At 40.3% G+C, this 27,772-nt stretch overlaps 2 protein-coding genes across 3 annotated transcripts in view; one reads left to right on the top strand and one right to left on the bottom strand.

The window, feature by feature from the left end:
* The window catches only part of dnai1.2 (dynein, axonemal, intermediate chain 1, paralog 2), a 34,417-nt gene extending 16,922 nt beyond the window's left edge, over positions 1-17,495 (bottom strand). The window contains exons 1-18 of the mRNA XM_053478845.1: positions 17,438-17,495; positions 17,184-17,252; positions 17,006-17,101; positions 15,398-15,478; positions 15,179-15,305; positions 15,039-15,091; positions 14,799-14,957; positions 14,048-14,107; positions 13,578-13,706; positions 13,347-13,431; positions 12,687-12,804; positions 12,557-12,600; positions 12,223-12,470; positions 11,612-11,701; positions 11,437-11,524; positions 11,151-11,230; positions 7,957-8,105; positions 4,112-4,211 (exon numbers count right to left, since the gene is read on the bottom strand). Of these exons, the coding sequence (XP_053334820.1) occupies positions 4,112-4,211; positions 7,957-8,105; positions 11,151-11,230; positions 11,437-11,524; positions 11,612-11,701; positions 12,223-12,470; positions 12,557-12,600; positions 12,687-12,804; positions 13,347-13,431; positions 13,578-13,706; positions 14,048-14,107; positions 14,799-14,957; positions 15,039-15,091; positions 15,179-15,305; positions 15,398-15,478; positions 17,006-17,101; positions 17,184-17,252; positions 17,438-17,479 (1,818 nt within the window). The 5' untranslated portion in view covers positions 17,480-17,495. The remainder of the gene's footprint in view (positions 1-4,111; positions 4,212-7,956; positions 8,106-11,150; positions 11,231-11,436; positions 11,525-11,611; positions 11,702-12,222; positions 12,471-12,556; positions 12,601-12,686; positions 12,805-13,346; positions 13,432-13,577; positions 13,707-14,047; positions 14,108-14,798; positions 14,958-15,038; positions 15,092-15,178; positions 15,306-15,397; positions 15,479-17,005; positions 17,102-17,183; positions 17,253-17,437) is intronic.
* A 1,682-nt stretch (positions 17,496-19,177) lies between these two features.
* On the top strand, positions 19,178-25,993 carry zmat1 (zinc finger matrin-type 1). 2 transcript variants are annotated; one of them, XM_053477929.1, is made up of 7 exons: positions 19,178-19,344; positions 22,087-22,193; positions 22,290-22,379; positions 23,615-23,762; positions 23,867-24,136; positions 24,674-24,764; positions 24,838-25,993. In XM_053477929.1, the coding sequence occupies exons 1-7, from the start codon at positions 19,236-19,238 to the stop codon at positions 25,721-25,723; spliced, it is 1,701 nt and encodes a 566-aa protein (XP_053333904.1). In that variant the 5' UTR covers positions 19,178-19,235; the 3' UTR covers positions 25,724-25,993. The 2 variants fall into 2 exon arrangements, with proteins under 2 accessions (XP_053333904.1, XP_053333905.1); XM_053477930.1 differs by having other exon boundaries at positions 19,304-19,344; positions 22,087-22,116.
* Positions 25,994-27,772: the final 1,779 nt, after the last annotated feature.

Here is a 27,772-nt window from a genome sequence, read left to right as displayed (position 1 = left end):
AGAATGGGAGATCAAGCTAGAAAAGGGAATTAAAAGAGACAGAGAAAGAAGGAGAGAGAGAAAATATGGCTAATTATGGTGCTGATCATTTTTCATGGCCATTAGGCCACCCACCTGAGCAAGACAGTCAGTGAGAGTCAGGGGACAGAGGCTGAGAGTGCCCGCGGTAAAGTATTAGTCAAGCAGCATTGCTCATAGTTAGTCACAGAGCATTACTAAATGCACTTCTCTATTCTAAGCAGCTGAGGCAGGGGCGCAGAAACACAAAAATACACCCGTAAGGGCTGAAGGAGCCATCTGTAACTGTAGGAGGCCCACTGAAAGCACACAGTCACATACTGACCAACAGCACGGCTCTGCGATGGAGTCGTGTCGCAGATGAATTTCGGCACCCGTGCCCCGATTGTATAAACCCATGTCCATGACAGCGTTCTACGGGAACGTTCAGCTTCAGGCTGCTGCGAGTACGTACAGTATAATATATAATCTAACGACTCGGCCCTGCTTTGAACCTTATTTCAAATGAATATACTGCAGAGTGGAAATTTTCTAGCCTTCAGGAAAGGAGCAGACTTCTGAAGAGACGCCAGTCTTACTGAGACTCTGGCACTTACTAGTTATTTCCACACTGTGACTTGCGCGCTCATGCTGGCACACAATCTGACTGGCACTAATAAAGACCCTAGAGCCAGGAACGGCTCCGTAATACGGCGCAGCGCAACTCCCATCTAACAGAATACAGCTTGAATTAACGAAAGCCAAACTGGCGCTGCTGGAAACAGTCGAGAAAATGAGAAACGCTCACAGATGCACCATACAATAATGTCCTGCTTTAGTGCAGCATCCCGTGAGATGTATAACAGGAGCGAAGAATGCATGCATAGAATGCTGTCTCACTTAGACTGAACATCTGTGATGCACTATACTGTAGTTTATGCACCATAAGTATGTGGACATCTCACCACCTCTCTTCGATGAACATCCTTTTCCAAAACTATGGACACAAACATGAAATTGGTGCCCACTTCGTTGCCATGACAACCTTTTGAGCAGGATTTCCATTTTGAGATTTTGGAGCTTCACTGTGTGAGCATCCAGGTGTGCAGTCACTCACTCATCTTCTATACTGCTTCATCCTGTATTCAGGGTCGCGGGGGGCCTGGAGCCGATCCCAGGGGGCTTTGGGCATGATGCGGGGTACACCCAGGACAGAGTGCCAATCAATCGCAGCGCACACACATACACAGATACACTCACTCATTCACACACTACAGGCATATTGGGAACTCTAATTATCCCAGTCTGCAGGTCTTTGGACTGTGGGAGGAAACAGAGTACCCGGAGGAAACCCACCATGGCCGGGGAGAACATGAAATCTCCATGCAAACAGAGACGTTAAACCTCCTGCCTGGCAGTTCAAACCTCAGCATCCTTCTACTAATATGCTCACCATCTCTCCTCTGAACATGTCCAAACCACCTCAATCTGGCCTCTCTGACTTTATCTCCAAAACATCTAACATGGGTTGTCCCTCTGACGAACTCATTCTTGATCCTATCCATCCTTGTCACTCCCAAGGAGAACCTCAACATCTTCAGCTCTGCTACCTCCAACTCTGCCTCATGTCTTTTCTTCAGTGCCCTTGTCTCTAAGCCGTAGAGCATCGCTGGTCTGAACACTGTCCTGGACACCTTTCCTTTACCTCTCGCTGATACTCTTTTGTCAGATAATATACCTGACACTTTTCTCCACCCATTCCAACCTGCCTGTACCCGCCTCTTCACCTCCTTTTCACACTCTTCGTTGTTTTGGACTTTTAACCCCAAGTACTTAAAGTCCTGCACCCTCTTTACCTCTGCCCCCTGTAGCCTCACCGTTCCACTTAGGTTCCTCTTATTCACACACCTGTATTCTGTCTTGCTACGGCTAACCTTCATTCCTCTGCGTTCCAGAGCGTACCTCCATCTCTCTAGATTTTCCTCCTCCTGTTTCCTGTTCCCACTACAAAGCACAATGTCATCTGCAAACATCACAATGTCATCTGCAAACATCCTGTCTAACCTCATCTGTCGTCCAGTCCTTCACCATATGAAACAAGAAGGGGCTCAGAGCCGATCCTTGATGCATGTACAGTACTGTATAAGGAGATAAAAATGTAAGTCGCTCTGGATAAGGGCGTTTGCCAAATGCTGGAATGTAACCACATTTTGTGGTACAAAGTTCCAAGAGGGTTGACATTTTCAGGAAGCTTTTGGCGTCCACTCATTTTAAGTTGTTCTCAGTTGTCTCCAAATTAAAGATGTATCTCAACCTTGGCCTTAAATACTTCAAGAATGCAATGTAATCCACAAGCTTGACTCGCTTCTCTGCATTTAAATAAACATTTTCAGGGACGGCGCGAGAAATAACAACATAAATCAGCAACCCTGAGGATGCACCATCATTTTTTTATTCTAATGTTTACTCATATATTGGCTTGGACAGTTAACTGTATTATTATGCTTATTCATCCACCAAAATAAATATTACGAGACTTCTGGGACCTTTGATTCTGCAAAGAACATAATAACAAAACCCAAGTTATGGGAGTAAAAACTCCCTTTATTTCTTTATATAATCCCCCGCTACACGAATGCGCCTATCCCAGCATTTCACTAGTGCTTGGACACCATAGAAATAGAAAGTTCTCTCAATACGCCAGCCATGATCAGACTTTATGTCTGAAACGCTGGCCTCCCAGGAACTCCTTAAATAGCCCAAACATGTGGAACTGTCTTGAAGTGAGGACTGTTTTGTACTGTAGATGTGCAAAAGCAAAAAATGTGCACGTAAATGGATTAAAAATAATAATAAAGATGTTGATTTGTTGAAAAAGTTACACTGAAATTCCTATGGTGAATGCTGTTAATAGAAAATAATCTTCAAGGTGATAACTGTAACAATAACAGTACCACATCTCTTGTATAACAAATCTCTAGAAAGACTTGAGATGTTTTTTTTTTTTATTCACAGCTACTACAGAGACAGACAGTACAGTGTTTTCTAAACATATCATTTCTTATATTTATACATTATTTATTGCTCTACAACAAACTCGAGCCCTGTGTCATCCAGGCATCTGTTCAGTCTTGTGTATCTCGGATATCCGTTACACAAGAGGCCCAGCAGTGATATTCATAAACACTACACTAGCAGAAACATTATACTGACATTTCTTTTCTATCACAAGCTCGAAACCCTTGTGATAGAAAAAAAGGCGCCCAGCTGACACGAGCAACTTGTCGCCTACTATTGCGTATCCGCAGTGGAGATGACGGAACAGGACATTTCTTCAGCCTCTGTTCTGAGGCTAACAGTTAATGTCAGGCTGGTTAATGGCTGTCCCTGGAGACTAACCCGAACAGACAGACACACACACACACACACTGTGTGTGTGTGAGCGCGCAGCATTATGAAACACCAGAAGTGGAATCCCATCGTGTAGCTGCTATACTGTTTCATTAACACCTATTACACTTTTTAAAAGTGTGTGTGTGTGTGTGTGTGCTTGATGCGAGTGGTCTGGAATGTCTTAGTAAATGATGAAACCACCATCACAGACAATTACACACATCTCTCAGCATCATTGTACCGTATTAGCACGACATAAGCAGTGAATTCACTGATAAATACATTGTACAGGAATAAAGTTTTACATAATTGATTAAATATGAATAAAGGAGGCAACGTCAAGATCTGATGCAAGACGGATCATTCCCTAGCAATTACCAACCTCCGCTGTTCTCTCAAATACATAAATGAGGAATCTATTTAGATCTATTTAATGTACCAATGGCAGCACTTTAAGCCTTCTGAGTTTCATAATGAATGTTTTAAATTAAAAGTTCCACCATTTATTAAATCATGCCTGGTGTCTACAATTTCCTGCCTCTATAAACACTGGCACGTGGTCATCACTGTCGCCTTGCACCTCGGGCGTCCGGGTTCGATTCCCGCATCGTGTTCTCCCCGTGCGTGGTGGGTTTCCTCCCACAGTCCACAGACAACCAGGTTACGCTAACCGGCGTTCCCCGTAGTGTGCGAATGAGCTGTATGCCGAAGCAGCTCTTACCTTTCCATCAATGGTGACGGCAGCGAACACGGTGGAGGAGTACGGTGACCAGGCCACGTCACCCACAGCCGTGTTCAGGTCAAAGGTGAACATCGGGCTCCTGAGAAATACATGAGAGAAGAGAACAGATGCAAGTCTTGTGAAAAGATTTTAGAATCATGGACTTAATTGCGCATGGCGGGTCGCCAGAATCTTATCCAACTGCGTTTAATTGAGCGTCATCACTAACAAGGAAGGACCTTCTAGCAGGCAGGAAGAAAAAAACTGAACTTTACCGCACATAGACACACACACAAAAAAAAAACGTTTTTTCTGGCGTAGAGAAAAAAATGTTCACCTGAACCAAACAACCAAGAAAACATTTCAGTGTCAAAATAATGAAAAGAATTCATACTGATGAGGTTTGTAAATTCCTTGGTCAACATTTACATAAACCGTACCAAGGTAAAGCTGGAACAAAGTGAATGCCACCAGAAGCAAAATACAAGAGGTGTCTTTCATGTTCTTTAGCTCGCAGTGAACTGGCTTCTCAACCAGATGAAATGAGCCAGGTGTCAAGAACTGTACAAATACTGGGGCTCGGCTGGGAAGCACTGCCACGTCCCCGTACAGTCCTGATCTCGTTCCAAGCCATTTCCATATGTTTACAACCATTTAAGGAGTTCCTGGGAGGCCAGCGTTTCAAACATTAATCAGCTTTAATGAGCCGATAATAGCTCTAATGAACTGATAAAACTTTCTCCCCTGATGGTATCCAAGCACTAGTGATTCGCTAGAACTCGTGCATTAGTGTAGCAGGTGATTATATAAAGAAATAAAGAAAGTTTTTACTCTGATATTCTGCACAATCAAAAGTCCTGGTTTGACTTGAACATCCCTCGTAATATTTAGTTGTTTGAAAGTAGTTTTGTGTCTGGATGTAGTCTGATTTTTACCCTGTAGTCTCGGCTAAACCACACACACACACACACACACACACACACACACACACACACACACACACATCAAATCACCTGCATATCATAATCCTGGTGAATCACTAGTACAGGTTGGTTTAGTCATGCTGAGCAGACAGTAAGTATCCTGCACTGTGTCCTCTCCCTCATCATCAGACAGACTCATCCTCTTTCCCTCTCTCCAGCCACACCGACCCTGTTCTGGCCTTTCTCCGGTGATGGAATCGCGCACGGACAGCCGAGACGAACCCCTGGTCTACAGCGCGTCTCCGCTCACCAGGTTTCTTATGCGCCCACACAACCTGATGGAGCTTCAAAACCCAGAACCATAAGTGTATCTTTCATGTGCTTTACTCTGAACTGAGCTCATCTCAGGACTCATTCGCAGTGAGTCACATACAGAGTTGAGTTATTTTTCAGGTGTTATGGAGTCAGACGTATTTTTAATCACTATTCATAAGATTCCTGCATTAAGGCGTGGGCCACCGTCTGATAGTTGGATTATATTTTACTGAAATTTATGGTTTAGGGCGCAAATACTTCTAAAGAGACTATGAAATATCACTTGAGGCCAATATCAAATATACGAATGAAAAATTATCCACTGTAGGATTTATTTTAATTAACAGAATAAAAAAAGACAAATACATACTTTTTCGACATAATCGCTTTGCTTACAATACACTTTGTCCGTCTGTGAATAAGCTTTCATATTCGCTCGTTAAAATGTTTTTTTGCATGAAAAAAACGGTAGACTTGAAAGGAAAGCATATGACGCCGCGGCCGACGGAAGTTTTTAATATAAATGGCGTGCAGATCACGCATGCCTTCCGAATACTTCCTTTCAATTATTTAGGATTGTTGTAGGGTGCGACGACCTCTGTCTCCTCCCGTCTTCACTACACTAGGGCCCTCTGCTGGTGAACGCAGGTCGTCTGAGGAGCTACACGGCCCAGAATAATGAGACGCCGGCATGCATAGTGAGCTTTGTCAAAATGACATCGTAATTATAATCATTACTCACCCAGGGGTCTCTCTTTGACAGACCGGGAATGGCTAACTGATTTGTCAAATCATTGTCTTGACAAGCTAATTATGTTTATTTTAATAACAACTGTAGGAGTTAAACGCGTTTAATTTTACGCTTGCTGTTTCTAAGGTAGAGATAACAGAGCTTGGAAAGGCTATGGAATGATCCTTGCAGTTTTATCCATGACCCCGAACCGGACGTATTTCAAACTCTATTCCACTTTTCAAATGGCTGAAAGATAATCATTACTATTCTACATGAGCAAATGTTTTGAGAATGACATGAATATTGATTATGAAGATGAGATGAATTAAAATTAATATTTTTTGATCTCTTTGCCATGAAAATGAACTTAATCCCCCCAAAAAACCCACTGCGTTTCAGTCGTGCCATAAAAGGACGAGCTCATGGCATCATGTCAGTGTTTTTCTCATTAACACAGTGTTGACGAGGACAAGGCTGGAGACATCACTCCGTCATGCTGATTGAGTTAGAATAACAGACTGGAAGCTTTAAATAAGAGGGTGGTAATTGAAATCATAGTCTTTCCTCAGTTAATCATGGTTACCTGCAAGAAAACACGTCATCATTGCTTTGCAATGAAAGAGCGCACCTGAATCGACCATTTATTAGATCATCAAGAACTTCAAGGGGAGACTTGGTGACTTCATGACCAGACTGATATTATGTAAAAGGTACAAGGATTGGACGAAGGTTCCGATTGTTTGGGGCATCTGGTAAAAAGGTTGTCTGGAGAAGGAAAGGTGAGCGCTGCCATCAGTCCTGTGTCATGCCAACAGTAAAGCATCCTTAGACCATTCATAAATGAGGTTTCTTCTCAGCCAAGAGAGCGGGCTCACTCACAATTTTGCCTAAGAACACAGCCATGAATAAGGAATGGTACAAAAACACCCTTCAATCAGGGCAATGCCTTTTCCAGCCTGATGGAGCATCTTGGCATAGAGCAAAAGTAATAACTAACTGGCTCAGGAACACAAATCATTGAAAAACATCTGGCCAAAAGACCTAAAACACTGAATCAGCAGACTTCGTAAAAAATATTATTATGTATAGAAAACCTATACTGAGAAAAAAAAACTATGGAGCGTTTAAAAAACAATCAACTCCGGCGTCACAGTTGAAACTCTTATTCACATTAGACCACATCAACACAAGCACATGCTTATTACAGTGCTGTGAAAATGTATTTGCCCCTTCTTGGCTTTATTTATTATTTTCCTGCATATTTGTCACACTTAAATGATTGAGACATTCAAACTAATTTTAATATTACACCAAGGTAGTTTAAGTAAATACAGAATGCCTTTTGTAAATGATGATTTCATAAATAAAAACTGTGTGCCAAAGTGAAGCAGATCTAAAAAAAAAAAAAGCAACACATCATGCCGTGATCAAAAGAAATTCAAGAACAAAAGAGAAACAAAGTAATTGACATTTATCAGAATGGAAATGGTTACCAGGCCATATCTTAGGCTCATATAAGGTCAGTGTTGATGATAAAGCAATACGAAAGAGACTGGGCATAAATGCTATCCAGGGCAGACTTCCAAGGAGAAAGCTAAAGAAATGTAGACATTTGCCAAAAATCTTAATTATCCTCATGGAGGGACAAAACAGTCTTTTTTTGTATTTAACCGGGTTATCTTTGTGTAATATTTAATTTAGTTTGATGAGCACAATCATTAAACTGTAACAAATATACCAAAAAATCAGAAAGGGGGCAAATTCTTTTTCACAGCACTGTATTTTTCCATAACAGCGCCCACCCAGTTATGTTTTATTCTTTGCATTACTTTGGTGATGCTCTGCAGTGTAAAGGCGTGCAGTACAGTACGTACGTGATAGTGTGATCCCATATCTTCACCGTCCAATCCGAGCTACAAGAGATGAAGACCTTCGGATGGAAGTGGTTCCACTTCACGGCATCGACAGACAGGCTGTGTGCAGCGTAAGTCTCCAGGAACTGGCTCGAGTAGGATTTGGAGCACTGCAATTGAACACATGGAACCGGGCTTAGATATCAACCATTCATACCACACACACACACACACACACACACACTTGAACGGTAAGTCTTACTGGGAGAGATTCCCATTTTGGATGAAGACAAAGCGGCACTACAGAAGTAAATGCTGCTGTAATGCTTAATTTTGTAATTTTGCTTCTTGCTACAAACTCCAAACATTAACATGATTTGCAAGGAGGGGTTAGAAGAACAACAATAAATCCAGAAAGGTAGCAAGATTGCCTCTCATTTTTCAAAAAAGAGAGGGAGAGAGGGAGAGAGAGAGATGGACACTAAACCTCATGGCGTGTCTCTGCGATGAGCGGATTAGACTGTTCCCAGAAGCCCTGCTCCACAATATCCTTGCCAAACAAAGGCGTCTCAGCTTGTTTTTTCAAATGTCACAGATTTATCACCTCAATCTGAGGTTCGACCCTAAAGCTTCCTAAGGCTTCGTGCAAAAAAAATAAAACGTGAAAATACTGCATAACACAGGCTTTACCTTTTGTGGGGGTGTAAACTTCAGTCGGAAACACTCTGCCATCATATCAGGCAGAATATTATCAACCTGGGCCTACGTGATAGGTAATGATGGTTCCCCAGACCTCTTATCATCAATAAAGTGAGACGAGTGTAGGAGTTTTTACAATGATGTGGCATTTTTGCCCTGCACTTGGGACTCGAGTGTGTCCCTAAAGCACAACAAGCTGCGCGCATCTGCAGTAACGTGGGCAAATTTATGCAGCATTTATCTTATTCCAGGTTGACTCACATGTATATAGTGGTGGCCAAAAGTTTTGGGACGAAATTAAAAAATTCAATGTTCTAGGTAAACAGATACTTCATTAATGCCAAAGGAAATTCCAGATGTTTAATGATGTTCTCAAATTTTTTACAACACTGACCAGGTACCTAATAAAAATTTGTTATTAGATCCAATGAAATTGCTAATAAAAAATTTTGTATTTAGTACGAAGTCCCTTATTCTTCAAAACCGGCTGGATCCGGCTGGGCTTAGAGTCAAAACGTCTGCAGTACTCTGGTGTCACTTGCTCAATCTATGCTTGTTTGATTGCTTCCTGAAGAACATGGTTTCTTGACCATTACTGCCTTGCTGTCGGGTTTAGGTCTGGAGATGATTTTCACTAGGTTTTCAGTTAATTGGCACAACTCTTCAGTCAGATAGGCTCAAACTAATTAGTGGATTCATCTGTTTTCTGCACAGGAAGAACTAATACATTGGCATAACTTCGTTTTAATACTTTTGGCCACCACTGTACACCGCTCGGCCAAAAACAAGTCGCAAACATTAATATTTCATGCAATCGCCTTTGTAAAAATGATTGACCATGCTCCCAGAACCACTCTGACAATGTGACTCCCAAAATCAAATCAAATTCAAATTTAAGTATGATATACAGTGGAATGTCTACATGACCGCCAGTGACCTTAAAAGTAAATTTTATAAATAAAAAAATACAGAAGAAAAATAAAAATATTTTGTGCAATATAAAAAAATATAGAAAATATGGAAATATTTGTGTAAATAAAGAAAAATGACTGGGGGGGGGGTGCAAATATGCAAGAAAGTGACTCATTAAAGTGACTTGTGTGCAATGATCCAAGAATGAAACATAAATATGAAGTGTGCATGAATGTGTCCATAAGTGTCCATGAGTGTCCAAAATATGTCTGTAATAATCTGGTCATTCAGTACATTCAGGTCATCAGCTGACTTTATTTTATTGCCATATGACATATGTGACACAGTTTTCTTATGGCCAAACAGCTGTTCAGTCCCGACCCTGTGAGTTCTCATCACATTGACTTTCATTATTAAACTATGATTTCTACTGTCCAAGTGTTTAAGTGATCTCCAATCCAGGTCATGAGTCATGATATTTTTTTCCAACCACATTTATTTACTGATGTTAATAATTTAGCGTTGTCCTTCCAAGTTTTAGGAATGTGTTGGACATTTCATCACCTAAGTCCAGTAATTTTAATGTTTCCTTTGCTCGATTTGAAACGTCAGCTTTCTTTAATTGATCATGGAGGTCAATGGTGACCATAGTGGGACCCTCAGTCCCAAGCACGGGGTGAACATGCAAACTCCACGCACACAGACCACGAGGCGGGAATCGAACCTGGACCCTGGAGGTGCAAGGTCACAATGCTAACCACTAAGCAACCATGCTGCCTATATTATACTTTAGTATAATATAATAAAAAAACCTGCAAAAATGATTTGTTAAGTATATAATATTCTGTTCATAAGTAATAGGTTTTAGACGAGTGCCCAAATTGTTGTGTTTAAAAATGAAATGAAGGAAAAAGTATTGCTTGAAAAGGAACACATTAACATATTCTGGTTAGGAAAAAATAGTTCCAGAGGATACAAGCTATTTGCATGACATAAAAAATTATATGCCGCCTTCCTGAATTAGATTTTTTTGTAGATTTGTTACACTTGAATGTCAGCAAAGATAACCTAAGTAAATACAAAATGCAGTTTTAAAATTCTAATTTCATTAATTAAGGGACAAAAACCTGCCTTTCCGAACCTGCCTGGCCCTATGTGAAAAAGTAATTGCCCCCTTGCTAAATGAGAATAAATTGTGAATAAACTTTGATAATTCTTTTGTCTGAGTTTAATTTAACGTGCCACATCCAGGCCTGATTACTGTCGAATCAAGAAATCACTTAAATATAACCCGTCTGACAAAGTATTTACTCTGGTTTTGTATTTACTTGAGTTATCTTTGTGCAATTATAACATGTTTTAATCATTTAAGTGTGACAAATAAGCCAAAAAAATTAGAAAAAGGAAAATTTTTGTCGCACTGTTTTCGTCTGGATACAGACTATAGGGAGGTGTTATTATATACTGTAAGGAATCAGGAAGCAGGGTTGTTTATGGGCGTAGCGGCATGGAAACAATCCTATTCACATCATACCTTACAATAAGTTTAAACTGATAAGTTAAAAGTGATATAATGATAGACTACAGAGACAGTTGTTACTGACCTTGTGGATTTTGCCCTCTTCAGTCCCAACGAGGAAAAGGTAGTCGATCTGTTTATGGAAATCAAAAGATGTTCCACAGGCTGGAATAGAGAAAAATACTGTATAGCATTGAGGAGTTTCACGATGTTGTGCAGGAACAATAGACAGCAAAAACAATCTGGTCAAAACAAAAATAACCAAGGACCATGCAAGAGTTTAAAGGAAGAACGCTCATGGCTGATCATTCCAATTAAACTGAACGCTCAATTATACATGCTGTAAGAAGTTATGGATGGCTGATGATCACCTATGTCAGCAATCGTCATGTCCTCTTGTCCTTCAGAAACAGCTCCTTCTACAGAGAGTTGAATGATATCTGTGAACAGCAGCTCGTTCTGAAAGGAACAAAACATTACCCTTATTATTAAACCACATACAGTAGAACCTTGGATATTAAACAAAGCAGGTTTTATTAAACTTGCCTTCACAAGAGTCCACGATACCACACGTCCATCAGAGGAGACCGAGAAGAAATTATGATTCTTGTCTATGTCGTCGTTCTGCCACTTTATCTTAAGGATTTTGCAAGACAAAATGTGACGTAACAGAATAAAATGTTTATTTAGTTTTCTTAATATGGAATTTTTCTGTCATGCAGTTTGTATGATTTCTGCCAATATGAAAGGCGTTCAAGTCAAACTGGGACCTTAAGAAATTGTTAAGACATTTTTTCATGATTAAAAGTTGAACCCGGCCGAGGTGGCTCGACCCCGCTGCACTCGTTCCCATGAACAATTCAGCGAGTGGAACGTCTGATTCTTGAAAATCATCTAATATGTGTTGTCGACTTGCGCCATCTGTCTGGGGAAACACAATTATTCATCAACACCACTTGCACATCACAGGATAGTTTGGGTCGTTAAAGGAGTTCCTGGGAGGCCAGCGTTTTAGACGTGAGGCAGACAGGCAGTCCGATCACGGCTACAACGTACTGAAAAAACTTTCGCCCTGGTATTCGAGCACTAATGAATCCCACTTTGACTTGAACGCCCGTCATACTGTAGTTATGGTTCTCTAATGTAGCGCCCCCTACCTGCCACACCGGGTCGGTGTGCTTTCCCGTCTTGGCGTTGCTCTTATAAACAGGCTGAGGTTTGTCTTCTTTCAGGTTATACACGGCAACGCTGCCGTCGTAGAAACCCACCGCCACCAGGTACGTCAGCTCTTTGTGGATGTCCAGACACATGACCCCAGATTGCGTGTGGAAAATGTACTCTGGGTAAGTGGAGTTCTTCAGGGAGTAGAAGAGCAGCATGCCTCGACCCTGCTTTGTGAACTCATCTTGAAAGAAACGGATAAAAGAACAATTAAAAATTGCATTTGGAAGGAATATTAAAGTCTGCTTAAAACTCTAAAGGTGAACTCACATGAACCGAGTCCAACAGCAAACAGGTCTTGGTATTTCTGATTCCTGGATGAAAAGAAAAAATAGCACTTACCAGTTCCTTCAGGTTAATAATTAAATGGATGGAGATGGGTGGTATGATGCATACAGACCAGCAGAGAGCGGTTACTGAGAGATGCTTGGCTTTGTCATACTGGAACTTCCACAGTGGCAGAAGCGTGCCCTCCTGTTCTCGGAACTCGTCTGACGCATCCTCAAAGTACTTAAAATCTAAAATGGATGAAGACCAGAGGAAAAGCAGAGGTGGGGTTTCATGAACGCTTTAAATTTCCTGGAAAGTTCCTTATTCAGTCTGGGTTCGGTTCCTGCGTCGGGTCTGTGTGCATGTTCTCGCCTCCCACAGTCCAAAGACATAGAGATTCGGTTAATTGGCTTGCCCAAATCGCCCTGTAGTATGTGCGTGCGTCCATGTGTGTGTGTGCCCTGCTATAGATTGGCAACCCGCCTTGTCCCCTTAGTCTCCTGAGACACGGGACAAAGCGGTATAGATGATAAGTGAGTAAGTAAGAGGGAGTGAGAATTCCGTTAGTGACATCTAATAAACATCCTGGTGCAGTCATGTGACAGTAACCCTTAAATTATCCGGGAAAATGTCACGTGACGTCATTCGAAACGTGTTCCATGTGCTCTTTTTGGTCTGTGTTATAGTACATCCCTTGTAATGTCTCTTAAAGGAGAAAGGAGTCTGGGCTCTTACAGGTTATGGGTCGTGGACTCTTACCCTTAACTAAATTTCAAGGAGGAATAATTACCCTGAGCAATGTCATCGAAGGTGTTCTGAGTCACCATGCGCTCGATAATCTTGGCCACCTTCGCCACTTTGGTGATATCGTCACTCTGATTGATAAAGGAGATCGGTGCGATGTGTTACGCTCAGCCTCTTATTAATGTCTATTTACACAGCAGACAATAAACACGTGCTTTATGACGTTAATGCCTGAAAGAATGCCTTTGTTGACCACACATGACTCAAAGCTTCCTACCTGATTCTCCACCAACACTGTCTTCTTCCTGGCTTTGTCTTCCTCCTTCTTGGACGAAAGGGTCTTCTGTTTTTCTTTGTTCTTCTCCTGCTTCTGGAGCTCCTCCACGTAGGCATCGTAGATCTCCCACTGCAAACGCACACACGAAGCACGTGTTTGTGTATAAGGTTAATCTATTCCGTTGCCAGAATGGGCCTTGCTGTACAGTATATGAACAAAGACGCCAGATAAAAGACGCATCATGGTGGAACTTGAAACAATTAAATATTTTTCCCTGAGTGATGTTCCTGATGTCCATGATCACAACTTTTGGTAATGCACAACTTTTTTATTTCTTATTCTATTTTCATGCCAAGACATTTAATTTTAGCTCATCCTTTAGTCACATCTACATCACCTTGTGTACGGCAGACCTGAGTAAAAATAACTTTCACTTGCCCCTTGAGTACGAAAGTCACATTTGCTCTTACCTGATTAACTGTAGCGGAGAAGGTGGCACGAGGAGGAGGTTCGGTTTGGCAGGATCTTTCCTGCAGAAATAGAAATCAGTTGGTACCCAAAGAAATCATCATGCATGGGTCTTTACTGTCTAGTATGCACGTTTTGTCAGCTTGAGTACAGATACGTACATGTATAGTATCACTACGGTCAGAGTTTAAAAAGAAAGGCTACGGGGAGCAGAGGTAAAGGAGGAGCAGGACGTTAAGTACTTGGAGTCAACGGTCCAAAGCAACATATAGTGTGAAAAGAAGGAGGTGAAGCTGCTTAGAGACACTAGCACTGAAGAAAAGACCTGGAGGTAGCAGAGATGAAGATACTGGGGTGACAAGGCTGGATAGGATCAAGAACGCATCAGAAGGACAACCCATGTTAGATGTTTTGGAGATAAAGTCAGAGAGGACAGATTTATGTGGTTTGGACATGTTCAGAGGAGAGATTGTGAATATATTGGTAGAAGGATGCTGAGGTTGGAACTGCAAGGCAGGAGGTCTAGAGGAAGACCTAAGAGGAGATGCAGTGAGAGAGGACATGAAGTTAGTTGGTGTAAAAGACGAGGATGCAGAGGATAGGGTTCGATGGAGGCGGATGATTTAAAGTGGAGAGATCCAAAAGGGAATAGCTGAGAGACAAAATTTTTTTTTTTACAAAATAGCAGCTGTGGAAGATACGTAGTGACCCAAGCTTCATGCACTATCCTGGATTGACTAAGCTGAATCTTACTCTCTGAGGGTTGTTGAGCGTTTGTGATGCTCTTTCGCTGAAGTTGAACTGGTTGGTGATTTTGCGCTCTTTCTTCTCTGCTTGGATGTCGACGCTGTCCGGTCTCTCCTCTCCGTTGCCATCTTCTGCATCACCTGCATCCTCAGCCCCATCTGCCAGCTTAACAACACAACTATTTAACACTCATTTAAATCATTCCATTTAACTTCACGTCTGTTTCCTGTTATTGCCTTCACTTACCGTGTCCTCGTTTTCTACTACGTTTTCTGTCTCCGTAGTTGTCTGCTCTGAAACTATAAGCAATACCATCACTATTAATATAACATCATGGTGTGTGTTTTCTTTTTTTTTTGTAATCTGACAGATGGTAACCATCCTACCTTCTGCAAAGCCTTGCCTGGCTCTTTGCCTTCGAGCGTCATCAGAATCCTTATGCAGAAGGTTTCCCTCCAGCACGAAGTGAACAGCCAACTGGTCCACGCTACTGATCGGCTTATACGAGCGTTCCTGAGGAAGGCGTAGCGTGTTTAGTGTATATATATATATATAGTATACAGGAAACGGAGAGTAAAAGTGAGGCGAATGTGCAATGGCTTTACTTTGAAGCTGTATCTGACTATATTCTGCGGAGCGTGCGGATTGTTTGCTGTCAGTATTCTTGTGAACTCCTCTTTCAGCTCCTAAGAGACCAAAAGGAAAAAAATTTAAAAAGTTAATTGGCATGAATACTGAAGGAAACGTTCGTTTGATCTTAGCAGACCTCAGCTTCAATCGCCAGGCAACGAAAACACAGTATTGTCTTGGCCAAGAGTGTGTGTTTTTAATAAATATACCACAGTGCTGGTAAATTCTTGATTCTGACTGGGTAGAAGGTGTTGATTATTTTCTATAACAGCAGCTCTGACTGCTGCAACGTTTAAGGTGCATGCAGCGATGAGCAGGCCCAAGCACCATCTGGCCATCGCCACCAAAAAGACAGTGGGCACACTAGGAAAAGGAGGAATTTAATTTTTACACCTCCAAAAAGGCCCAGATGCTGAAAAAAAACTGATAACTCTATGATGTCGCTCAATCTGATGTCATTCAATGTGATTTCAGTATGACACAGAAGGTTATAAACCACTTTTCAGCATAAATTGAAGGCATCGTCTTGGCTGACCCATTTGAAATATCAAAAATCTCTCCGCAATCTATCCTCAGTGCAATGTGTACCGGGTTTCGTGTGCATACGTGCAAGTTGATATGAGCTATGCAGCAAAATCTCATGTGAGGGCCCCAAGCCACACCCATCATCTTGCTGATGTCATAGTGTTTGGGCCCTAAAAATGAAAGTACATACTGTTTTCTGTGCCAAGATGTTTATTTAGTATCTTTTCCTATATATTTTCTTTTCTTTTTTTTAGCTAGTTCATTTCGCAAACGAGAAATAAATGAAAGTTGTTTAAGGGATGACGATCTATAGCTGCAATAATGTAAGTATCATTTTTTTAATATAAAAAATGGTTAGGATTGGCAGATTACTGCGGTATAAGAAAAACAAACTTCGGGACATACTGTTTTTGGAAAACAATCTGAGGGTATACCTGGTGTAGAAACAACACAAGAGTATAAACCGAAGCGTGTGGATGTCTGCAAACAAAATATGGAGCGATACTCTACGGGAGGTGAAAGTTTCTTGAAGAGAATCATTACTGGAGATGAGGCATGGATTCATTACTAGGAGCCTAAGAGTAAATTCTTTTGACTCACCGATGTAATCCAGCTCCTAGCTCTAGACAGAGACTGTAGAGATTTTAGTGAAGTGTATGCAACACTGTGCAAGATCACTCACTCTCATTGTCTACACCAGTTTATCCTGTATACAGTTGCATAAAAACAAGCTGACAGGGACGCTACTGTAACTCAAAAGCAGCTCATAATGTTCATTTTAAAACAGTGAGTGTACAAAAACTGTGGTTTAGACAATAATAATAATAATAATAATAATAATAATAATAAAAATCTTCATGTTGCATTTCTAAATCCGGTTCTTTACTTCCCAGAAGGAAATCATTTCTGAGACATGAAATGCACATTGCTGTATAGTACAAAGTTTAAAGGCTCAACACAGTGTCTCCTGTCAATCAATCAATCAATCAATTACAACTTAAATCCCTTTAGGATGCTCATTAAGCTCAGAAACCTTCAAGGAACCCAGTTGTTCTCACCGCCTCAGTCAGGTTCAGCTGGTCTGGAGGTTTAACCAAAGTCCTTCCCTGCGTCCACTCGTCTCCGTCTCCGGTGTCTGTTCCGTCCTCATCATCCTGCATGGTGAAAAAGACCTCAGTGTGTTTTATTTCACACAGATGACATGGATGAAATATGATGTGTTGATTTGGTACTAACCCTCTTTTTGCTGGTGATTTTGCCTCCCTTTACAGAAGGGGCTTTTAACAGGGACTGAGTGATGGATCCCTGTGTGAGACATGAAGACATGAAGACAAATGAAGATAAATCCATTGTGGGGTGGAAATTACTGGTGTGTGTGTGTGTGAGAGAGAGAGAGAGAGAGAGAGAGAGAGAGAGAGCAACACACTTCTCAGCTAACTACATAAATAGCAAAAGTTTCACAGAACTGCACATTAATTTCGATTATTTACCCGCACGGACCGAACAGTCACAGGTTTCTGAGCGACCGGCATCTTGGTTTTCAGCTCCTTATATTTTTAAAATAAACTAAGTTATAACTCCTTAGCTGGTATTTGTAAACGCATAGACTACACACCCCTGCGACTGGTTGCTAAGCGTTTGTGCTGTCCGGGTTTCCATGGAAACGAGGAACTGAGTAACACGCATGCGCATTCTCTTCTATTGCCACAAGATGGCGCAAGACTGATATTTTACCTTTAAACACTGGAACAAGTAAAACACACACACTTTATGTTAATGTTTAAATTTTTTTTTTTAGCTGTAAGAGGTATTTTCAACTTTTAAGTCGCATAATAAATACAACAAAATATATCTAAGAAAATAAAAAGATGATTCTGGAAATTTCTGGAACCCAAATTTGTACATTTTATCTGATGAATTTCTCTTTTTTCTTCCTTACTTTCTTTTAAAAAGTAATATTAGTTTTGATCCTAAATTTTGTTTAAAATCACACTGACTTTTCTTTATTTTGTAAGGAAAAGTGGTTAAGACTATTTGGAAATGTAAAACTTTTTTGCATTATTAGTACATGTGATTTTCGTTGCTTATTGAAGCAGTTGGCTGGACAGTATAATATGGAGCCCAGCCTACTGTGGGTAGACTAGAACCCAGGCAGCACCGTGGCTTAGTGGTTAGCAATGTGAGGGTTCGATTCCCGCCTCTAAACTGTGTGCATGGTCTGAGTTTGCATGTTCTCCACGTGCTTAGTGCTTAGTGGGCTTCTTCCGGGTACTCCGGTTTCCTTCCACATTAATTGGCATTCCCAAATTGCCTGTAGTGTGTGAATAAGTGTGTATGCTCCCTGCGATGGACTGACACCCTATCCAGGGTGTAGCCCGCATCATTCCCTGAGTCTCCTTAGATAGGCTCCAGGCCCCCATGACCCTGTAAACAGGATAAAGTGGTATAGACAGTGAGTGAGTGAGTGAGTGAGTATGTTTGAAATATTGAATAATGATATTGTTATTGATAAATCAATAATATACGAAAGATTGATTTTTTCATTAAATTACAAAAGAAAATAAACTTTTTCATGATTTTTCAAAATGCGCTGTATTTCTATTTCATAATTTGAACACAGGTGGCACGGTGGCATAGGGCTGAGCACTGTCACCTCGCACCTCCATGTTTGGGTTTGATGCCGACCTCAGGTTTGTGTGCATGGAGTTTCATGTTCTCACTGTGCTTGGTGGGTTTCCTTTATGTGATCTGGTTTCCTTCCACAGTCAAAAGATATCCAGATTAGGCTTTATTGTTGTTGGTGGTCTTTCCGATTATCCCATCCACACACAATTTGGCGCACACATTTTACGTAACCACTCCATTTTACCCAGTGGCTTGGTGTGGGCATTGAGTGGGAATTGAACCTGGGATAATTGGTGTTCCCAAATTGCTCATAGTGTGTGCCCTGTGATGGATTGGCACCCCATCTTGTGTACCGGATAAAGCAATATAGACTATGAAGATAATGAATTTGTGCACAAGTTCTCTCACACAAGTCAACGCAAAGCCATTTTTTCTTTTATTTAAATGCTGCTTTATTTGCTATCTTATTTTTATACCTTAGTTTATGTACTGTTTGACGGTGTTCCTGGCACATGTTAATTTAAGCTGATTTAATACAGGCGAGTAGGAGAGTGCGTTTGGCGCATGCGCAGTGCTGCGTTATATTCGCCTAGCCAGGCTCTGTTTAGTCATGTCGGATTAGGTGGCTTTACCTTTTCCGTTTATGAGATAAAAAAACAAAACATGTCTGTGTCTGAGGACAGCGTATCGTGTCCGATTGAAAACAGTGTCACTGTGCATTTAGAAACAGTGCAAAACAGTACTAATGTCCATAGTTGTGATGTTGAAGAAGGTGAGTGCGGCACAGTAATTAGCCAAACATCTGTGTGCTAGCTGTGTTCAGTCTGTTACATCCCTGTTTAATATATATAAAAGAAAAAACACCTTAACGAGTATTTCACCAGATTCCGGATTCATAAATACTACACTGCTAACCAATTGTTCGAGATGGAGAGGTTTCAGCAGTTATACTGTATTAGCTAACGCTAATGAGACTAGCATGCTGCTAATTCATGCTAGCTTAGCTTAGCGTTAGCTGGTTCACGGCTGGCTTCCATATCAAACAATAACACACTCAGGGCTGCTTCACTCCGCGTTTAACTTCAGCTTTTAGAGTTAATAAATTCAAAAGGTTTAAAAAATAGAAAAACCTTACATATAAACAGGTATTTATTTCCGATATTAGATTAGACTAGATTATTATTAGCTATTATTAGAGTTTAGACTGTCATAGTTACGTAGGATGACGTAATAGAGCTAAAGTTTATTATGACGTCGTTACTAGTTTACTATTTTAAAAGATTATTTGACCCCTTTACCACCTGAACAAGAAGGCACGTAACCACATAACACCTCAAGGTTTATCCGGTTTATGTCTCTGGTAAATGGATACTTTTAAACTAATGAATGTAAAACATTTTTATTTATCTACCTTTTTGTTCCTGATCCTATCTATCTATCTGTATATCTATCTTTTAGTATAGTGATAGACTAGCATAAATACCCGTCGTTGGGTAAGTAAGTTAAAAAAAAAAAGGTACCCGTCAAGTTGTTTCAGTGCCAGGTGCCATCTCAGATCACAAATAGAATTGTTTCGGAATCTCTTCTTTCGTGCAAATCGCAAGGGAGCATTTATTTTTGCTTGCACCGCAGTTACAAATGAACTGATGAACTGATGTGACGTTAAAAATTAAACACCTTTTTATTTCCTGTTACAGTACATGTAATTCAATAAAGGAAAGACAAATAAAAAGGCTAATATAATGAATTAGGATTAGGAAAATACCAAGGATTTAACTAAACAGTATTCAACATTATATTGCTGCCCTAATAGTCCTAGATGTAATCACTGAAAATTTGGTTCAGCTTAAGAGTATGGCATTTCCCACATACAGTACTTGGTACGTCATTGACATCTCAGCAGTCAGCTGTACATGGTAAGATTTATGGGGTGATAAGCCCAAGTTGGGCTTAGTTGATAAGTTGATAAGCGTCAACTTTCAACAATTTCTGAAGCCTCTAAAATCTTATACAGTAGGAATGGGTGCAAACATTTATTTAGTGTTGTATCATGATTCTGTTCCGTGGCAATTCATGTAGCGCCACACTAAATCTAAAATTTTAAATGCAAACATTTATCAATTTTAAAATTATGGATGTTTGCATTTGAGGTTGTAAAATTTAGCTGTTCCTGTGTAAACCTGCAGGTGGCACACCCTATAAACTATTCACACAGAACAGCGTTCCATGCGCTAGAAGCAATGTGTAACAAAGTAAAAACGTTTTTTGTGCTTACAAAATCGCAATACAAATTGCTACCTAGATATCATGATAATATTGTATTGGGAGGCCCCCTGTGATTCCTGTCTCTATTAGACAGAGATTATCACTGTTAACTCCTAATAAGACGGACAGTATAGCAACAGACAACTACAGATACGCACAGCAACAGCAAAATGCAAATGAAGAACGCAAATTGACGGGTAAAAATCCTTATTTTCCCTGGCTCACATTAAAGATCACAAGAAAGATGGGTCTGTCATTAGAGGATTTTATTGTATAGTCTTTAGGGAGAATATAAAAAAAAGTTAAAGAAAAATATTTGTAGTTTGAAAAAATATTTGGAAAAAAAGCAGTATAATATATAAGCGCCCACTTTTCAGACAAAAACAATATGGAAACTGATGGGTTTTGCACAGAAATAAAAAGCTGGTGTAACAGTCAGAGGTCCTCAGAAGAACTCTGGCTGGTTCTGCAGGATGCTGAGTAAAACTTATTTCTTAAGCTAATTTCCTTATAAAAGTACAGAACTAATACATGAGACTAAAGGGCAAAGCATCATAACACAAATACTGACTTTGTTTTATTAATTACTGAGCTGTTTGGTGAGCTTCATAGTTTTTTTTGTCTAATGTGCCTAAGACTTTTCCACAGTGCTGTATATATATTTATGTCATTTTTTAAGTGAGTAATTGCTAAGTAACAATAACAGTTTTTTCCCCTTAAAACATTAGTGCTTTATACTGTCTACCTAGCATCCACCTCAGAATCTTTTAGCATAAATCTTAGTATTATTTTCCATGATTTTCTGTGCTTGACCAGGCTAAAGTTGAGCTTCAGATTATGTGTGCGTATCATTGATTTTTGAAAATAATTACACAGTGAATTGAGGACTTAGAATAGCTTGAATGATTTGATCAGGTTTTTAGTTAATTATTAGTAGCTACATTTTTGAAAAGGAACAATGTGTTTATCCCTAATGAAATGAATATTGATCGTATAATAAAGATAAGCAATTGGTATAATTTATTGTGCTACTATGAATGCTGACAAATTAACAAATCTTCATCAGATTATGTAATACTCAAGCATGAATAAACAGCAGTGATGTATTGCCATGTAATCCAGCATACACTAGGTTGCAATGTTCCTCACATCTGCACACTCTGATCAACATAGTTCTTGTCTTCTTTAAGCATAATGTTAACTGTTGTTGCATAACTAAATATGTGATTTTTTTTTTCATCTTTGGCAGAAACCCAGACTGACACAGAGCTCCTTAAAGGTATGCTTACTGACACTTTCTGTCAGGTGTGTGAGGCGGTTTTGATGTTTGAGTCTCAGAAAGTCTCTCACTATGAGGTTGGTATGAGCTTTTAAATTTGTGTATTGTATAGTGTTAAGATGTTTGTGGATGGTTTTTTTTTTTTTTTTTTTACCTTTTTTTTTGCTCATCAGGGTAAAAAGCACGCTCAGCGGGTTCGAATCTACCTGCAAAGCAAAAAAGCTGAAAGAAACAAGCAGAGCCATGAGAGTGACGGCTCGCAGGTAAGTTACCATGAGTGCAGGTTTAGCACGATAGCTCATTTGGGTCATTGTATCTAATTTGGGTCAAAAATCTATTTTTTTAGTAAACGTCATACTTGCATATTTGTTACACTTATGTGATTGAGGTAATCCAGTACATTTTAATATTACACAAAGACAACCACAGTAAATACAAAATCAAGTTTGTGAATTAGGATTTTGTTTATTAAGGGAAAATGGCTGCCCAAACTGAAAAACTGTCCCAATGTTAAAAAAAAAAAAACACAAAAGCTCGTCTTACATTTGCCAAAGAAACATCTTGATTCTTCCCAAGACCTTTGGATAAAATATTCTGTGGACTGATGAGACAAAAGTTTAATCTTTTTTTTTTTTTTCACCAAGTTCAAGCACTCTTGGGTTATGCAGCAGGACGGTGCTGATGAGTGGCCCAAAATTCCTCCGATGTGAAACACTTCTTGCCAAACCTAAATTGCAGTTGTTGTCGCCAAGGGTGTCCAACCAGTTATTAGGTTTAGGAAGCAATTACTTTTTTACGTAGGGCCAGGCAGGTTTGAACATTTTCTTTTAATTTAATTAATTAATTAATTATTTAAAAACTGTATTATTGTGTACTATATCATTAAAGTGTGACAAATATGCAACAATAATAAAAAAAAATCAGGAAGTGGGCAAATACTTTTTTTCAGCACTGTATGTTGATTAATATGTGATTAGTGATTCTGGTGCAGATTTGTTGCGCAGTGCTGTTTAGTGGTAGTTAGGAATTCAATTCAATCAATTCAATTTAGAAAGATATAAATCCCACTTTCCCTAATACAGAATCAACATTATTTATTTATTTATTTATAGACTCACTGGTTGATTGATTGATTGCTGTCCTGCCTTTTTCTATAAGTGGACACAGGTCACAGAGCACTACTAAAGCGTGTGTGTGTTGATGCTCCAGCTAAAATACACCTCACACAAAGCATTTTTTAATACTTTAAACGCCCACTTATTTCACTCCTCCTCCAAACATATCATTTCAGTGTCTATGTGGATGACATTTCAGTGTCTCGCTGGGACACGACCCTCCAGAAAACAGCATAGCTAAACATTAAACCAGGGACCTCTTATATGAGGTCACATTAGGGGGAAATGTAATTCTATAAAAGTTTGTTAAAGTGTTTTGTTTGTATGAGTAGATGCACCTGAACGTCTAACCATGACTTAAAAATGTGAATTCTGCATTATAGGTCACCTTTAACAGTGTTGGTGCCGATCCTGAGAGGTTCTGCCAGCTGTGCAACATGGTGTTTACCTCTCCTGTGGTCGCCAAATCTCACTACAGGGGAAAAGTCCATGCCAAGAACATGAGGAAGTCTAGCGCCACGTCTTCAGTAGGTGAGGGATGGCAATCATTTTGAGTGATAGTGTTGTGTTTGCTTGATTTGTATACATTTCACAGTATAGTAGCATGTTTCATAATTAATCATTGTTGTTGGCAGACGCCAGGGCCACAGTGAGTCCTTCTGTGACAGCCGTTGAGGACACAGCGGAGGCAGGCACGCAGGACGATGTCGCTCAGGACAGGAAGGAAAGCACCACTTCTGCTGCCCAGGGGGTCGACCTGAGTGACCCAGACAAGTACTGCAAGTTGTGCACGGCTTCATTTAACAACCCGACGATGGCCGCCGAACACTACAGTGGTCGTAAGCACCAGCGCAACCTGGCCCGGCAGGCGCCGCAGAGTCAGCTGGAGGAGGAGAATGAGCACGGTACTGTCATTGATGTTCTGGCACCTACACCTCATGTACACCCTGAAGTAGATTTCATGAGTAATCGGTGTAATCAGGTTTTAAAATTCAGGTCAGCTGAAACAGAGCGTTTGTAGCATGAAAACTTATCTTGTAGTCTTCCTTGGACAGTGGATGCAGATTTCTGGGCTTTCCAAAATGGAATTGAACCACGGTCCAATTATATCTGCGGAAAATCGTAACTAGAATGTTCATAAGTCGGGGACTACCTGCAAATCTGCATCTGTTTGTGAGCTAGCCTGTGGTGATCTACACTAGCGGATGGGATTAGATTTTAACATAAAGGGATGGTTTAAGTACATTATCTAGCTCTTAAGTTGTATTTAAACTTCCTTCTACATATATTTTACTACTAAGTAATGAAATTTTTTTTATTTAAATTTACTTCTGGTACAGTTTATCAACACTTTAATACAGTTTAGTAATTAATCGTCTGTGTGGCGACATGTGCTTTCATCCTGTTTTCATTCCTGTCGTTCTCTTGTTTTATTTCTTTAGTAAACTCCCTCACGTGTCCACTCTGCCATGTGACGCTCAGCTCCATAGACGCATATCAGGCTCACATGAAAGGCAATAAACACCAAATAAAGTAAGCACTTCTTTTTTTTCCCCTTGTATACACTTAATGTCTATCCAAACGTTCACACTCTCTTTCAATTCAGAGAAAAGACGACGGAAGAAGATGCAAGCAAAAAGAAAGTGTACGACTCGTTCCAGGACGAACTGGCCGACTACATCCAGGCGCAGAGGGCTCGGGGACTGGAGCCCAAAACGGGGCAGGGATCTGAGATGCGGGGACAGAGGAAAGCAGAGCATGAAGAAGACGAGATCGCAGAGCGTTGTGACCAACCTCAGATTCTCTCCCTCCAACCCCGTCTTCCAGCTCCTGCATTCCGACCGCCGCCTTGGCGCCCGCCGGTTCATCCTCACCCCAATTCCGCCCCTTTCAGAGGGAGATTCCCGGCGCCAAACCAGTGGGATCAGGGTTACTCTCCCTACCCCCCTCCACTCATCCCTGGGCTGACAGGAAGAGCTTTACGTAGAGGGAGGAGCCCTGAATCTTTTAGCTCCTCGTTCTCCGACTCGTCGTCTTCGTATAGCAGCAGCAGCAGCGAGGACAGCAAAGACAAAAGGAAACGGAGGAAAAGGAGACGAGTAGGAATAAAAAGAAGAGGAGAAGAAAGCGACGATTCAGAAGAGGATGCGCAAAAAAAGAGGAAAGAGAGGAGAAGGAGAGACGATGGCAGCACGAAGAAACCAAAAAGACGGAGAGAAAGCTCCGATGAAGAGCATGGAAAGAGACGGAAAGAAAAGAAGCAAAAAGGAAAGGATGGCAAGAAAAGACGGAAAGGGGAGGACAATGGAGAGTGGAACAGAGTGCCTCAGGTAGCGATGACGAAAGGTGAGGGAGAAGGAGAAGTACAAAGCGAAGGAATTAAAGAGGAGAAGTCGAAGCACAAGAAAGAGAAGAAAGTGAAGGGCAGAGAGGACAACAGGACAGAGGAAGAAAAGCTCTGGGATGAAACTATCCTGGGGGTATTTTGCTAGACAGTTATTATGACATTAAAGTGACATATTTATCCTCATTCACTTTTTCTACACCACAGACTTCTACAGTACCTAACACGCCGAACAGCTTCCTGCCTTTTTCAGCCTTTTAATAGTGTATTGGATCAGGGTTATGCGATGGAACTCCATTAATCTGCTGCTAATTTATTATTTTTTTGCACAACAGGGTTAATCCAGGCATGATGAAATTTTAGACCGTGCAATGTGTCTCTTCAAAACACTAGGATGAAATAAATATCATGTACTCTTCATTATGGTTTGATTTTTTTTTTTTATGTGAATGCTCTCATCTAAGCAGTTTTCGAAGTTTCCTAGGATAGACTTCATGCTTTCTGCGACCAGGAAAAGGGTAGGGTATACATTCATTTTCTTGGAATAAGCGGTATAAAAGATTAATGAGTATTTAAACATACTGTATGGCCATTTCATCAAGGGTAAAATTATCAGCCTGCAATTATCAGAGAAAACATTACAGTTATCAGAATTGGGTTAAGAACTGTCTGTCATATTCATAAATACAGGAAGGAAAGTACTGAATAATCTCCTTTGCAGAAGAAATGTGGCCTTGGTAAAACCTAAATGACCTTGTTCAGGGATCACTTGAACACTTAGTGAGATTGCATCGTAAAAACTGAAGCTATGTTTAATTATATTTTTCACAACGCAAGTGGATTTCCGAGCAGCACGGAGGCTTAGTGGTTAGCACTGTCGCCTTGAACCTCCAGGGTTCAGGTTCGGTTCCAGTCTCCTGGAATTTTTTTTTTCCTTTTTATAATGCATGTGTGATTAATTTTACTTATCAGTTTAAAACTCATTAGCGTATATTATTTTATTCATTAATAAGAGAAAGGAATACTTGTGTGTGCACGCGCATAAATGTATGTATAATCCTATTTATATTAACTTTAGTTACAGGTTGTTACAATACAAAATGAGAAACCTTAATGTTAATGCACAACAGTGTAGCACTTTTCAAGACAGGTGCAATGACAATCTCTAACTCAGGGTGGCGCTGTTCAACTGACAGTTCATCCTGTTGATCAGAGTGAAGAAAATCCAATGTTTGCTGCTGATGGATTTGCAACAGAGTGGCTATGTGTATGATTTGATGTTGAGGCTTTTCAGTTTTCTCAAATGTGAGTTTTCTGATTAGGAATTATTATATACTTTCCTGTTTATTATGGAAAAGCTCTTTATTAACGTCAGGTTCTGTGATTGTAATGATGTGAGTTTGAATCTAATGTTGTCTTGAATGACAGGTGCATTTAGGGTAAATGAGGACACTTGGTTTTTACAGCTCACACCTGGCTCTCGGGTTAGACCTCAATTGCCCCGAAATAAAGGATAAAGTACTAAGATATAGTGCACAGACAAAAACGTCTACAGCAGGGAGAATAAGTATTTAGTCAGCCACCAATTGTGCAAGTTCTCCAACTTAAAAAGATGACAGAGGCCTGTAGTTTTCATTATAGGTGTAAAGGAAAGAATGAATGGGGCCATTTATCGTGAGATTTTATGTAAAAACCTTCCATCAGCAAAGGCATTAAAGATAAAACGTGGCTGGGTCTTTCAGCATGACAGTGACCCCAAACACACCGCTCGGGCAACAAAGGAGTGGCTTCCTAAGAAGCATTTCAAGGTCTTGGAGTGGCCTAGCCAGTCTCCACATCCCAGATAGATAATCTTTGGAGGGAGTTGTAAGTCTGTGTTGCCCAGCGACAGCCTTAAAACATCACTGCTCTAGAGGAGATCTGCATGGAGGAATGAGCCGAAATACCACCAACAGTGTGTGAAAACCTTGTGAAGACTTACAGAAAATGTTTGACCTCTGTCATTGCCGACAAAGGGTATATAACAAAGTATTAAGATGCAATTTTGTTATTGAACAAATACTTATTTCCACCACAATTTGCAAATAAATTCTTTAAAAAAAAAAATCTTATTTTGTCTCTCATAGTTGAGGTATACCTATGATGAAAATTACAGGCCTCTCATCTTTTTAAGTGGAAGAACTTGCACAATTAGTGG

This window comes from Clarias gariepinus, chromosome 19, assembly GCF_024256425.1.
Source record: "Clarias gariepinus isolate MV-2021 ecotype Netherlands chromosome 19, CGAR_prim_01v2, whole genome shotgun sequence".
Taxonomy (NCBI): domain Eukaryota; kingdom Metazoa; phylum Chordata; class Actinopteri; order Siluriformes; family Clariidae; genus Clarias; species Clarias gariepinus.
The sequence above is the reverse complement of the archived record's forward strand: the minus strand, read 5'-3'. Positions and strand labels throughout refer to the sequence as shown.